Below are 13,712 nucleotides of genomic sequence, written 5' to 3' on the forward strand. Positions count from 1 at the left end.
ATTAAGTTCACCAGTTGGGTCATTTAGACACAGGTAAGAGGGATAACAAAAGATTCACCAAGTCTCCTGTTGATTGGCGTCACACCCTAGCTTGGATGTGGTTTCTGTTACTTGAGGTTGCAGGATATTAGCAGTAAGAAGTTACTGTATTATCTTTTCCTTGCAGAGGCGGAATGGTCCAAACCAGTGAGCAGTATGAATTTGTGCATCATGCTCTGTGCCTGTACGAGAGCAGACTTGCGGCAGAAACTGTCCAGTGATTCTCTGCAGATTTACCAGGCCATCAGTCTCCAGGGGTGAATCATCAATTGCCCACTTGACGCTTCTAGAAGAAGCTTCCTGCAGTGAGAGGAAAGAGAAGCCCTGAAGTCAAGCTGTGGCATGGACCGTGGAAGATGGCAACACAGGAAAGATCGCCAGCCCTTGTGTGTGTCAATGCATTTGTAAGCCGCTCCTAAGTTATTCTGAGGGTCCTGTGCTGATGGAGGAATGCTAGACTTCGCCCACAGCTAAGCAGGATTTTGTTTTGTCTGTATTGATTATCTGCCACACGGAATGTATGTATGAAACACCCATTGATACATGTCATCGGATGATGACTGGGAAAGCTGCTGAAGAAATTACTATTGTGTGTTTAGATGCTTTCATGTTTGCAAAATCTGTCTTGTGAATGGACTGTCAGCTGTTAAACTGTTCCTTTTTAAGTGCTATTATCTTTCTCAGTTACCAGAATCTTGCCGCTAACGTTGCAAGTGGTTGATAAAGGATTTTTAACAAATTAAGTCCTTGTTTTTGAAAAGAAAAAAAAAATCAAAAGCAGTAACTATTTTATATGGAAATGTGTCTTGATAATATTACCTACTAAATGTGTATTTATCAGTACCTCCTATCAATCAATTACAGAGCACAATGATTGTCATTGGGTATCTATGTATTTATTCTCTATTATTGGGCATTGAGGTGGTTGCTGCTCCAGCACTCTATTCACTGTATTTCTACATTGTGAGTCACTTTACTGTAAAAGGGAAACACAAATTTGTAGCAACTCTGACGCATCAAGAACTTTAGATACTTGTCTCTCTTTTACTGGGAGTTTTTGAGTGTGCTATCCACCTGGAGTCTCTTGCCCAATAACAGGCAGTTGCTTTGGGCATGATCGCCTGTCACTTTTCCAGAGGTTCTTCTAAAGGCTGCTGCCATGGATATCCTTACATTTCAGAAAGGTTTTAATCCTCAAGAGACAAATAAAGCTAACAACAACAACAACACAAAAACTACACTCAGCAAACACTAGATGTTCTGCTCAAATATGAATTTCTAATGCAGCTATGTTGACTTCGTTTCATACTGCCAATAAACTACTCTTAATACTAACTGTTGAGTTAAGCGGGTACTTTTTTTCCTCTTTGGAGAGCGGCTGTTATCTTTTGGGGGGGAGCCTGCCGTAAATGATGTGAAGGGTTTAATTTTAGTCTCTGCCTCTCCCCGGGGGAGATGACTCTCACAAGTGTAATACCCATTGTCATCACTTGAGGGATAATGACCTTGAAGTGCCATCATTATGTGGTTTGCCTTGATGGACTCCCAGCACATCATTATAGGAGCAGTCCATGTTTATGTCTTTCTAGCACTTGTCATAGACCCTCAGAAATCACGTGGTGTGTGTTTATTCAGCAGAAACCTGTCACCTGAAGAGATGTAATGTTGGAGGAGCATTTAATTATCTGAGATTACAATTCCTTTCTTCCCTCTTGAGGTTAAGGAGTGCCAAAGGGATGGCTGGGGGAGAAAACTTGGGAGTTTTATTCCACTCCTGGAGGCTGGAATTTTTTTCTACATAAAAAAAGAGAGGTAATCATAATCCCTTCTTTCTAAGGAAACAGACAAAAGGACACTGGTGTAAAACTTCCCCAAACAATTCAATAGGAGGAAGTGCTCGTCACTGACTTTCCCCCCCCACGAAGGCACATTTCCTTCCCTGGTCTTTGCTTCTCTTATCTGGGAGAATTTTTTCCCCCAAAGCGAAGCATGAACAGTTGTTTAGTGGAAAATGGAGGCTGAATTTTACATGGCGATTCTTACCTGCTTGATCTTCGGCAACTCGGGTGAGTGGGCCTGCCTCAGTGCCCTGCCACGTTTCTCTGGCAGCTGGCAGACAGATTCTGTCCTTTGAAAAGTGCCTGAAATGAGGCGGAAATGGAGCCAGGTCTCCATGGCAGTTTAGCCGAAGATGGTGAGGAGGGGGATAAAAGGCGCCAGGTCTGCCCACACTGTTGAAATTTCTCTCCAAACGAAAATAAAAGGCCTCCTCCCATCCTGCAAATGCCTCAGGCAGCTCCTGAAATGGCACCTTCACAGCAGAGAGAAAGGAGTCCTGAGGAGATATTTTTATTATATAACAGTCTGGGCCATTCTCCATGCTTTTGTCCAATTAGGTTATGATTTTGTGGTGTTTGTGTGTGTGTGTGTGTGTGTGTGTGTGTGTGTGTGTGTGTGTTAAAGAAAGAAAATGTAAGCAATATAGTTAAAGGGGATGAAGAGCTGTGGTGTGTTTAATTTGGAAGTTGCTATTTGGCAGGAAAGTCTGAATATTTTCATGGGAGCGCTGGGCAAATGAAGTGTAAGCACATTAAAAATGGTTTCTGAGCCCAAATATCTCACTTTTTAATACTGATGTTTAACAACTGGGTATTTAATTTTCTTATATTAAGAAATGCTGATAGTTTAATCTTAATATTAAAGGGGGAAATTGCAGATACTGTTACAAAATAGAGAAATGATTCTAAGACTATACGAAATTTAGTTTGTGGCAATCAATTCTTTCATTGGTTACTGTTAGCTAGAAAGGTGTGCTTAGAAGGGTGTGAAAACCTCTTTTATTCTGGGGTAAATGCATCCAATTTAAAAAATTTTATTTAAACTATGTAATTTATATACAAATATTTATTGCAATAATAAGTTAAGGGTTGCAAAAAAGGGTGCCCTTTAAAGTTGGGGGTCGAAGTGGTGTGGAAAGAATAAAATTTTAAAAGGGAACTGAGCTTTTCACAATTTCAGCATATTTAATTGGACTAAAACCTCAAGCCATGGTCTTTGGATAGTTTTGTTTCTTTTCTAAGCTTCCTGTCAGTATTTCTTTGGGGGGGGGGGGGAGGGTTTTTCCCTAACCCATGTGAAAGTAAAAGAAAGGGGGCTAAGGGTGACATTTTGACATTGTCAGCCTTGGGGTTTTAAGTTCCATGTGTTGAATCTGGGAATATACACTTGAAATGACTGCAATGGCACAAGGTAAGTAAGCCTCCTGCTTTCGCCGGGCTGCTGTGTGGGCGGGCGGCCTTGTTTTCTGATGGGCCTTGTAACCTGCTACATGGTGCTAGACGAGCTTTTCATCTTGCAGAGGGGTTTCAGATCGTCCACGTCCACAAACAGCAGTGCCTCTTCGAAAATAAGATCGTGTCCCTGGGCTCGTGCAATGGGACGGAGCAGAACCAGCAGTGGCGGTGGACGGAGGACGCCAAGCTCCTTCACGTGAAGTCGGCGCTGTGCCTGGGCATCTCCAGTGCCTCCGGGGGCCCTTCCCGGGCAGCCATCTCTGTCCACTGCTCCCAGGCCCCCCGGTGGACTTGCTACGAGAAGATTTTCCTTGAGGTGGAAAATGCCTCTCTCTTTCTCAAGAAACAAGGCACCAAGGCCGTGGTCAAAAAGGGCAGGAAATACCTCCATAGCTGGATGAAAAGAGATGTCAACAAGGAGGGAAAACCAGTGGATGAAAGCCTTTGTTTCAATAGAGGTGAGCCATTCCTTTCAGAATCAGTCTGAAGGTTCTTCTGCTAAATGTCCTGTTTCGTCACATTCAAGGGAAGTCTGTGTGCCCCAGCACCATTTCTATGGAAGATTCCTAAGCTCATGGAAATGGATCACGTGGTGCCCACCTACATGGAAAACTTCCTTATCCTCATTAAAATTAGCCCGCCTCTCTCTCTCTCTCTCTCTCTCTCTCTCTCTCTCTCTCTCTCTCTCTCTTCTTGCTCCTTTCATTAATTCAACAAATATTTCTTTTTTATTTATATTTATTTTTAAAATATATTTTATTGATTTTTTACAGAGAGGAAGAGAGAGAGAGATAGAGAGCTAGAAACATCGATAAGAGAGAAACATCGATCAGCTGCCTCCTGCACACCCCCCACTGGGGATGTGCCCGCAACCAAGGTACATGCCCTTGACCGGAATCGAACCTGGGACCTTTCAGTCCACAGGCGGACGCTCTATCCACTGAGCCACACCGGTTTCGGCTCAACAAATATTTCTTGCATTTCTTTTTTGTGCCAGACACTAGGCACTCTAGTTAAGCACTGTAAAGTATGGATGCAGATCCAGGCGTTGACATGTGTAATGACCAAAGCCAATGGTCAGGAAACTAAAAATGTTGCTGATGTAGACACTTCTGTTCTCTGCTTATGAGGAACTATTAGAACATCCAAATGGTGCTTGAGAAGACTGGGAAGATAGCAAATTGTGCTTGTGCTTGTGCCCGCTACCTTACAATTGTGCTAAAGCAAGTGTTGTACCTATGTACATTCAAACACGTTTGTGTGTGTTTTTGTGCCACAATTGTGCAAATTTTAACTCTGGTTTTTCTAGAAGTCCATTCCTGCCCGCGTGCCCCCCCCCTCCCCCGCCCTGCCACATACATTACCAGGTATGTTTATTCAGTGGTAAACTGTAAATGGTCGATTCTATCCACTTTACTCTTGAAGTGAAGTCCATCATTGGACATGTTTTGTATGAAGGTCAAAGGAGGTGGTCTTTCCATGAATTATCTTCTATCTTGAAGAATTCTCCGCTGCATCTGTATGTACTTTTTGGCATCTAAATAAATGCAGTGGGCTCTTTTATGGTGGAAGTTGAGTGGTGTAGTCCCTATCCTTATAAAACTTGTGACTATGAGAATAAAGTAAAAATATAGAAGTCAGTTAGAAAAGCCAACTTTATCAGAGAATACAAAGCTGCATAGTATTCCATTGTGTAAATGTACCACAATTTTCCTACTGACCTACTGATGGGCACTTGGGCTGTTTTCAGATCTCAGCTATTGCAAATAGCATTGCTATGAACATAGGGGTGCATATATCCTTTCTGATTGGTGTTTCTGGCTTCTTAGGACATATCCCTAGAAGTGAGATCACTGGGGCAGGTGGCAGTTACATTTTTAATCTTTTGAGGAAACTCCATACCGTTTTCCATAGTGGTTGCACCAGTCTGCATTCCCACCAGCAGTGCACTGGAGTTCCCTTTTCTCCACATCCTCGCCAGCACTTGTTTGTTGATTTATTGATGTTAGCCATTCTCCAAGGTATGAGGAGTTACCTCGTTGTTGTTTTAATTTGCATCTCTCTGATAATTAGTGACTTTGAGCATTTTTTCATATGTCTCTTGGCCATTTGTATGTTCTCTTTGGAGAAGTGTCTATTCAGGTCCTCTGCCCATTTTTATTTGGGTTGTTTGTCTTCCTATTGTTGAGTTGTATGAGTACTTTATATATTTTGGAAATTAACCCTTTATCAGATGTATCATTGGCAAATATGTTCTCCCATACAGTGGGTTCCCTTTACATTTTGATGCTGGTTTCTTTTGCTGTGCAGAAGCTTTTTATTCTCACATAGCACAATTTTCACTGATACAACTCCTAGGGCAAGAGAAACAAAGGAAAAAATAGACAAGTGGATACACCAAATGCCTTTTTTAAAAGAGTTGATAACTAAATATTATAATCTAAAGCACAAATATGAATGTTGTTCATTCATAAGATGTGAACTATTTTATTAAATTCTTCAGTAAAGGACTCTTTCTGAAACTTTTAATTATTTATTTTACTATTTCCAATAGTTATTTAGACTATTTTAATCTCCTTCCCTTTCACTTCATCTTTATTCTAGCCCAATCTTGTTTACTATATTTAATTTATATATATATATATATATATATATATATATATATATATATAAAGCATCTTTGTCTAAGTCATCATCTGTTTTGTTTATCTCTTTTCCATATTATTTTCCTACTCTTAAAAGGCACATTATATTTGGCATCTTCATAGAGTATAGAAAGTACCAATGTAGTTAAAAATTCCTACCACCAAAATGAGTTTTATTCAAGTTATTATGTTTTCAACATGCTTGAAAATTAAAGGAGGGAAACTAACAAAATGTGTATTATCTTTATAATAATTATAAAAAATTTCATTTCTGTTATTGATTATATCTGAGCCAATCATAGACTAATTCATAAGCTAAAATACATATTAATTTTTAAAAATATATTCAAAATATGATCTTAATATGGTGCAGTGATTGCAAATCACCTTATAGGTAAGCTATTTGCAACTTAAATGCAAATTTTTTTAGTCTGGACAAGGATAATTCACCTTTTCTGGAATCGTGTTCCAAGAGGAATTGTGTATAATGTGAAAACAATGTAGCAGCAATGGTACAATAAAGCTTTTTAAAAATAGCTTCAACATATTGTTCCATTGTGTGACAACTTTTCCTTGCATTTGTCAAAACACATCTTGCTTTTTCATGAACTGTAAAATGCATATACCTTTTAAAGCACATCAGAATTTATAGATATCAAAACAGCCAAAAATCTACTATTTTTATAATTTCATAGCACCCATTTCAACAAAGAGTTCAGGAGATGGAAAGATGAACTTCTTTTGATCACTTTACATCTTTGTGTAATGGATTTTCTTTCCTTGCATCTATTTTATAATCTTTTCATACCCACAAAAGGACCCTGGCCGGTGTTACTCAGTGGTTAGAGCATTGGTCTGTGCACCTAAGTGTTTCAGGTTTGATTCCTGGCCAAGGGCACATATCTGGGTTGCAGGTTTGATCCTTAGTTAGGGCACATGTGAGAGGCAACCAATCGATAAGTCTCTCTCACATTGATGTTTCTCCCTCTTTCTCTCTCTCTCTCCTCTCTCTCTCTCTCTCCCCCCCACTTCCTCTCTCCCTCCATCCTTCAGTCCCTTCCACTCTCTCTAAAAATCAATGGAAAAAATATCTTCAAATGAGGATTAACCAAAAATAAAAATGCCCACATAAGGAATAATTAAATTTCAGTTTTTGCTTGTGGTGTGTATATGAATAAAATCATATACTTAGATGTATATTAGAATCACCTGAGAATGTTGTTAGAAATGCAGGTGGTGGGTCTCACACCAAATCTACTAAATCACAATTTCTAGGGGAACGGCCACGCCCCAAAGGTGATTCTGATGCCTACCAAACGCTGTGAACCACAGCTTTAAATTTCACAAAATTTGGAAACAATGTTAAACTAAAACTTCTTTCCTGCTTCTGAAATAGCACAAGTTAAAAACACAGGCGCCAAATGAAGGGGTACTTAGCTAGGATATTTTGTAGGTTCTTTCTTTGGAAAAAGGTGGTGGCCTAAAATGGAAATGGACTTGTTTGGTTAGGGGTGTTTTATAAATAAATGTAGAAAGTTAATTAAAGACAATTACAGAAGACTGGAAAATTTTCTGTAAGATATTTCAAAACTAAATGCAATGGTAGTAAGCTATGTTATTCGCAGAGGAAATTTCAAGAATGTTTTGATCATTTGTCTAATTTTGGGAGAGTCTTGTTTCATCCATTGAGTTAATTATGTAAGTTGACAAATATTTTAAAAGTTCTTAGGATGAGCACTTAGCAAGTGCTCCTTAGCAAGAAAGAGTAAACATAGGTCTACATGCTAAGACATGTAATTACATGCTAAGTATTTGAAAGCTGTTTTTGTCCAAACCCATCATTAAGCCTTTTTTCCCCTCTAAGTTCTAAGAGCTAAAATTGCCACAGGTGGTAATCAACTCAGAGGATCAGCATTGGCCAAAGCTCAAAATGACCAAAATACTAATCTCTACATACAGAAATTTTTATATCCCAGCAAAAGAAATATCTACTTAAAGGGACATTCAATTACCTAACTCAGTTAAGACAAGAATTAAGACTGCTTCGTGGAGTTGGAAGCCTCCCTAACATTATAGTTGGGTGTGTCGTGTACAGTGGGCTTAACCCTCCGGGGGTAAACAAAGCCCCGGGTCTGCGTTCAGAGTGGCTCCCCCAAGCACAATGGCAGTGACAGTGGCACCGGATTCTGAAAGACAAAAGCAAACAGAAATTCAGGGGGAAAGTCTATCAAAGCCTAGCTCTAGTAGAAGTGCAGTAGGGTTGACATCATCACACAATACCCAGTTATATTTAAATTTCAGATAAATGACAAATAATTTTAGTATATTTATAATATGCGATATAATATAACCTTAGTAACATTACATATTTGAGATATATTAAATATACTGAACTATTGGCTGTTTAACACTATAATTTAACTGGGCATCGTGTGTTTTTATTTGCTAAATCTAGCACCTTATGTACCGGTTACTTTACATAACCCTCCACATCTCATGGAAAGAATGCTTAGTAGCCATAATTATCTTATTAACTTTTAAGAGCACTGCTATTTACATCTTGCTAAATTTTAAAAACACCTTTTCCATCTTTATTCTCTTTTTATACCAGATCCCCCTCTTTTTTATATACATTATCGTATGAAATGTGTTAGTTTAAATTGGAATAGAAATGAATGAGGTCCAAAAAAGGGGTCAGTCAGGTGGACCAGAACAGGGAAAATGCGTTGACTAAGAGCATCTTCAAGAGACCTCCACCTGACACACAGTGATTGCTTAATAAATAGCTGTTTGAATGAACCAGGAAAGGAGCAGTAAAAAAGATAAACTTTCTTCTGCCAGTCTCTAACCAGAAACTGTCGAAGTTATGGTTATCTAATTGGGCAAGATTTTGTGGGTTTTTATATCCCAGAAAACTGTGATTCACTGAGGGTCTGATGGAAGCATCGAAACATACCCCCTCAGCCCATAATTTACAGGCCTTTCGATGCGTCATATTATACAACCATTCTCTAGAGTTTTGCTTCACAAAGAGAGGTCCAAGGACCATCAGCACCACATCGCCGGGAACTTGTTAGAAGAGCTGAATCTGACCCTATCTGTTGAATCAGAATTTGCATGTTAGCAAGATCCCCATGAGATGGAAGCACATTTTAAAATCATAGCTAGGAAAACATAATTCACAAACCAATTTTTTTTAAGTATAGTTAATTCCGCCTTGCAGGGCAAAGCTGTAAATTAATCCTACCAGCTCTTAAACCAGCTAACTGTTCTTCCAAAGATAACTAACTTAGAAAGTAGAACTGCCCCATGATTTGGTCTCACATAGTCAGGATCAGAAACAGTGTGCACTCTGGTTAAAGAAATGCCATTATTTCCCAAGGAATCATCTATCTTCGTGGCAAGGCTTGGCAAGTCATTAACAGTGATTCTCAATCTGCTGCTTTGTTTAATGACAGAAATTGTGAAAGTCCCCCACAGAAGAAAAGTACACATGTACATATATGCGGAATTTTGCATGAAGCTTTTAGAGATTCATTGAACCCCTGAAACCAAGTCAGCGAACCCTAAATGTTCACAGAGTGAATTTAGTTCTCTCTCCTACACAGAGCTGGGATGTTGTTGCTAGATAAAGGATGGGTGAACGGAACAGGGGAAATGAGCATTGTGATACTCAACGTATCTCTGATTTTTCATATAACTAAAGCTTATCCACACATCCGTCATTGAAGAGTCTTCGTTTTCTAAGTAAAATTGCTTTTATGTGAAGAATCCATAAAACATGAGGGTAATTTTAGCAACTGTCCTTTCTTTACCTCAGCTGGCCTGGGAGCAGAATTTTCCGTAAGGAGCATTAGAAACACGTCTCCTCCCCAAATCCCCACTGCGTTTAATGCTGCTCCGTACAGCCGGGAACAGCTCTTTAGCAATACCGCCGAGGCCTTCACCAGAACTACTCCCGAAAACTCCAGCCAAAACAGCAGCCCAGGGCAGCCCCCCAGTCTGCAGATGACTGGAAGTACGGAGACATCGTGGGTTCCCTGGACCACTCGGCCCTTCTCCAGCACCACGGAAGAGGTAAGAGGACCAGGCGGGTGGAGTGTGGTTTGTGAAGCTCTCAGAAAGCCCCATCCCTGGAAAAAGACTTGCTTTGTGGGGAATGCCCCGACTCAAGCAGACGATCAGGCGCTCTGTGTCCTAGCTGTGAATTGTACGTGAATGCGTTTTTTTGTAATGAGAAAAATCTTTAAAATTGAATGAAAAATTCTACATCTTTCCAGCATGGACATAATTAGGCCGCCATGGCCACATTTCTGAACCGAAGTCAGGGTTCATAGTCGTATGCATAACCTAAGAGCAGGAAAGAGAACTTTAAATCAGTACCTTGTAGGTCCCCCTGCGTTTATGTCACAACCACGTGTGCTCATAAAGGGAGGAGAAATAGTCACAAAGCAATGGAAGGTTTGGGGTTCACTGTCATTGATTTGTGAGCATGGTCAAGGGAAGCTAAGTCTCATACCAATTGCACATCAGCATCCCCAGAAGGACAGATGGATCAAATGGCCAAAATGACCCGGCATAGAGACCGCTGGCATAGTGTTTCTGTTACAGGCGTTGGTCTCTTTGGTTTTGCTTTCCTCTCGGGGTTTTAGGCTATCGTTTTAGGCAGTACAGAATAATTAAAGTGAATCAAACAAGCTAAGGTTTCATTGCTTATTAGGATAATCAATCCAAATAATTCAAAGAAAACAAAAACCCCATGCTATGCATATGACTTGTTCATTTTAGTGCTCTTTCTCCTGCTTTGTGCAGAATTTAATATTGCATATGGTTTCCAGATAGTGAGCCGATACTTCATTATTAATCACAAAACAAATATAGCCAGTCCTTTGAACAATTATTGGGACTTTATTTTTATCTCCATTTTTCCTTTGCTCTAAACCTTCCCTGTGACCTGGCTCTTCCCTGGCTTCTGGAAGGCCTCGGGACTTTTCTGGACACTCTCTACATCTCTTTAAAACTCAAAATTCACTCTCAGTCCATTTACAAAAATACCCATTTCAGGAAATAATCCAAACTCTAAATTCAATTGAAATGTTAGCTTCTCCTCTCTCATCATCTACTATCAGTTTGAACTTGAAGTAGGAAAAGGCAGCATGTCCAAATTCTCTCTCCATCTAGCTCTTTCCCCGCCTCTTCTCATTTGATCGCTATGGTTCCTGATCTTTCTGGGCTTAGAAAGTGGGAAGGAAGACAGGAAATGGAAGGAGAGCTGACACTTACGAATGCCATTATGAACTGGCACTGTGCTCTCCCTCATCTTCCAAATCCTGAGCCCTCACCACTTCCTTTTGAAATGGAATGCTTCTTGGTGGAGCACTTTCTTATTTTGGCTGAATGTGCCGTAGCCAAAACTGCATTCTAACATCAGTTTAGAAGAGTATTTATTCACTTACATATGAGCTTAAGTAATTATATTATTTTTTCTGTTCTGATATATTTTTATATAATATTTATATATTTTTATATTTTTATATAATTTTATATACTAGAGGCCCAGTGCATGAATTCATGCACGGGTGGGGTCTGGCCTGCCCCAATGGGGGCCCATTGGGCTGGGGGGCAGGGCCTCAGGCAGTTGGTCAGCCGGCCCCACCCCCAATTGGGGTTGGGGGCCAATTGGGGGCCAGACCGCTGGGGAGGGGGGGCAGTCGGGACCCAGATCATGCTGGTTGGCTGCCACAGTGCACATCATAGCCACCGGTCGTTCTGGTCATTCTGGTCATTCCGCTGTTCCGGTCACTGGGGTTTTATATATATAAATATAGATAATTAGGTGCATCAAGTAAGAAACATGCTGAATAAAAACTACAATTGAAACATACATGCCTCAACACCAAAGAGTTGTCTTTTAGAAAAAAATGTTTTTCCTTATTTTGTCCAGGTTTGACCATTGTAAAACAAACATATGGAGACCCAGAGGTGGCCGGGCTCTGCTGGGATAAGTGCAGGACACCCAGCTAGAGCTTGGTTGCAGGCCAGCCTTGGGCCCACCCAGCACTGGGTTACAGAGCTCAGGTGAGCCAGCCCCCACAGCTGGGTTGGCAAGTTCAGGTCATGGCAAATACTCTGTGGGGTTTTTTGTTTGTTTGTTTGTTTGTTTGTTTAGCCCTTTTCTAAAGTGAAATCCACTGTAACACCCATGACCCTCCCTGTGGGGCACCAGAAGGACTATGAAGTTAACTATCTCATGCTGCCGTTTCCCTTGAGCTCAAGCAAAATCTTAACTCTGTCTTGGGAAGCTGAGTGCGTAGAAGCCGCGCTCTTTCCAAAGGCAGGTTCTAGAACTGCAGTTTTCCAGGACCCTCAGACTTCAGTCAAGGCTTTCATGCCTGGTCATTATTTGATTTAGCAGAAGAATTTGCTTTATAACAGTCAACTGGCAACAGCTGTTGTTAGACACTTTAAAAAGTTAAGTGAGTCACTTGTGAGGTAAAATGCCTGTCCTTCAAAAGTAATTTTGTCTTTGTTTTACTCTTGATAGGATTATTTATTTATTTATTTTTCTATTTAATTTTTCTTTTTTGGGGGGGTGACTGGTTAATAAAATTACATAGGTTTCAGGTGTACAATTTATATATATCATCTGTATAGTGTATTGTGTGTTCACCACCCAAGTCAAGTCTCCTACCATTTATCCCCCCTATACCGTCTTCTACTCCCCCACTTCCCTCACCCTCTGGCAATGGAAAGTAACTTTGAAAGGTACTCTACCTCAACACCCAGAAGGGTATAAGAGAGAAAGAAAATTCGACTTAATTGCTTGGAACTGTGTAAAAAGAAAATCTCTGTGTGCCAGTTGTTTTCTTTATCAGATAGCACCCGGTGTGTGAGGATGTGGGATTGGCTTCGAAGAGCTGGGCCATGAGGAGGGTAGGAACTCCACCTCTTGATGGGAAGAGCTGCAAAGCCACATGGCAAGGGCCATAGATATTGGGTGGGAACCATCTGTGAGCATCAAACAACCCACCATTGTAGTACTATTAGTGGTATTGGTACTATTAGTGGTATTGGTATTATTAGTACTTCACAGATAAGCTGCATTAAACTTAAAGAGGTTAAGAACTTGCCCCAAGTTGGATGATTAGAGAATAGCAGAGTAATAAGAGTACACACACACCTGCACACCCAGTCACAGGCTCTTACAAAAAGCTCCTGTTAATGAAGGTAAATGCCAAGGAGAACACAATTTAGAATCCAGCAATCACTCCTTAATGCTATTGCAAAGTTTTCCTAAGTTGACTCTTTTTATAGTAGAATTTTCCCTACTTTTCTTCTTTAACCTCTTTCCTCACATCTTTGCCTATAGTGTTAGGGATCTATCTTTGGAAGGTTGTAGATTTGGGCCAATACTTGGCTTCGAAAATCTTTCTCCTCTCTCTTTCACTCTCTCATTCTCTCACCCTCGACATGAACTAACACATAGCATGTGCCTGGAAAACAGGGTTTAATTACTGTTAGCTACTGTTCTTACTGTTGTTACCATTGTAAGAGTATAAGGTGGCTGTGTATGTCTTTACATGGACAAAGTTGGTGGAACAAGAAGCTTGTCTGTAGTATGAGTCAAGAAGTATGTAGATCAGTGGTTCTCAAAGCATGAGCCCCAGACCCAGAACTTGTTAAAAATGCAACCTTTGGGCTCCACCTTAGACCTCCTGAGTCAGAAATGCTGCGT

General features: G+C 40.4%; 2 protein-coding genes across 2 annotated transcripts in view; both read left to right on the plus strand.

Moving 5' to 3' along the window:
* PTPRR (protein tyrosine phosphatase receptor type R) overlaps window positions 1–1,353 on the plus strand; it is a 226,823-nt gene extending 225,470 nt beyond the window's left edge. Inside the window, exon 15 of the mRNA XM_054718843.1 lies at window positions 167–1,353. Coding sequence (XP_054574818.1) covers window positions 167–260 — 94 coding nt within the window. The 3' untranslated portion in view covers window positions 261–1,353. The remainder of the gene's footprint in view (window positions 1–166) is intronic.
* A 697-nt stretch (window positions 1,354–2,050) lies between these two features.
* The window catches only part of PTPRB (protein tyrosine phosphatase receptor type B), a 108,634-nt gene continuing 96,972 nt past the window's right edge, over window positions 2,051–13,712 (plus strand). The window contains exons 1-3 of the mRNA XM_054718844.1: window positions 2,051–2,105; window positions 3,398–3,790; window positions 9,798–10,054. Coding sequence (XP_054574819.1) covers window positions 2,051–2,105; window positions 3,398–3,790; window positions 9,798–10,054 — 705 coding nt within the window. The remainder of the gene's footprint in view (window positions 2,106–3,397; window positions 3,791–9,797; window positions 10,055–13,712) is intronic.

Source organism: Eptesicus fuscus, chromosome 7 (genome assembly GCF_027574615.1).
Source record: "Eptesicus fuscus isolate TK198812 chromosome 7, DD_ASM_mEF_20220401, whole genome shotgun sequence".
NCBI lineage: Eukaryota > Metazoa > Chordata > Mammalia > Chiroptera > Vespertilionidae > Eptesicus > Eptesicus fuscus.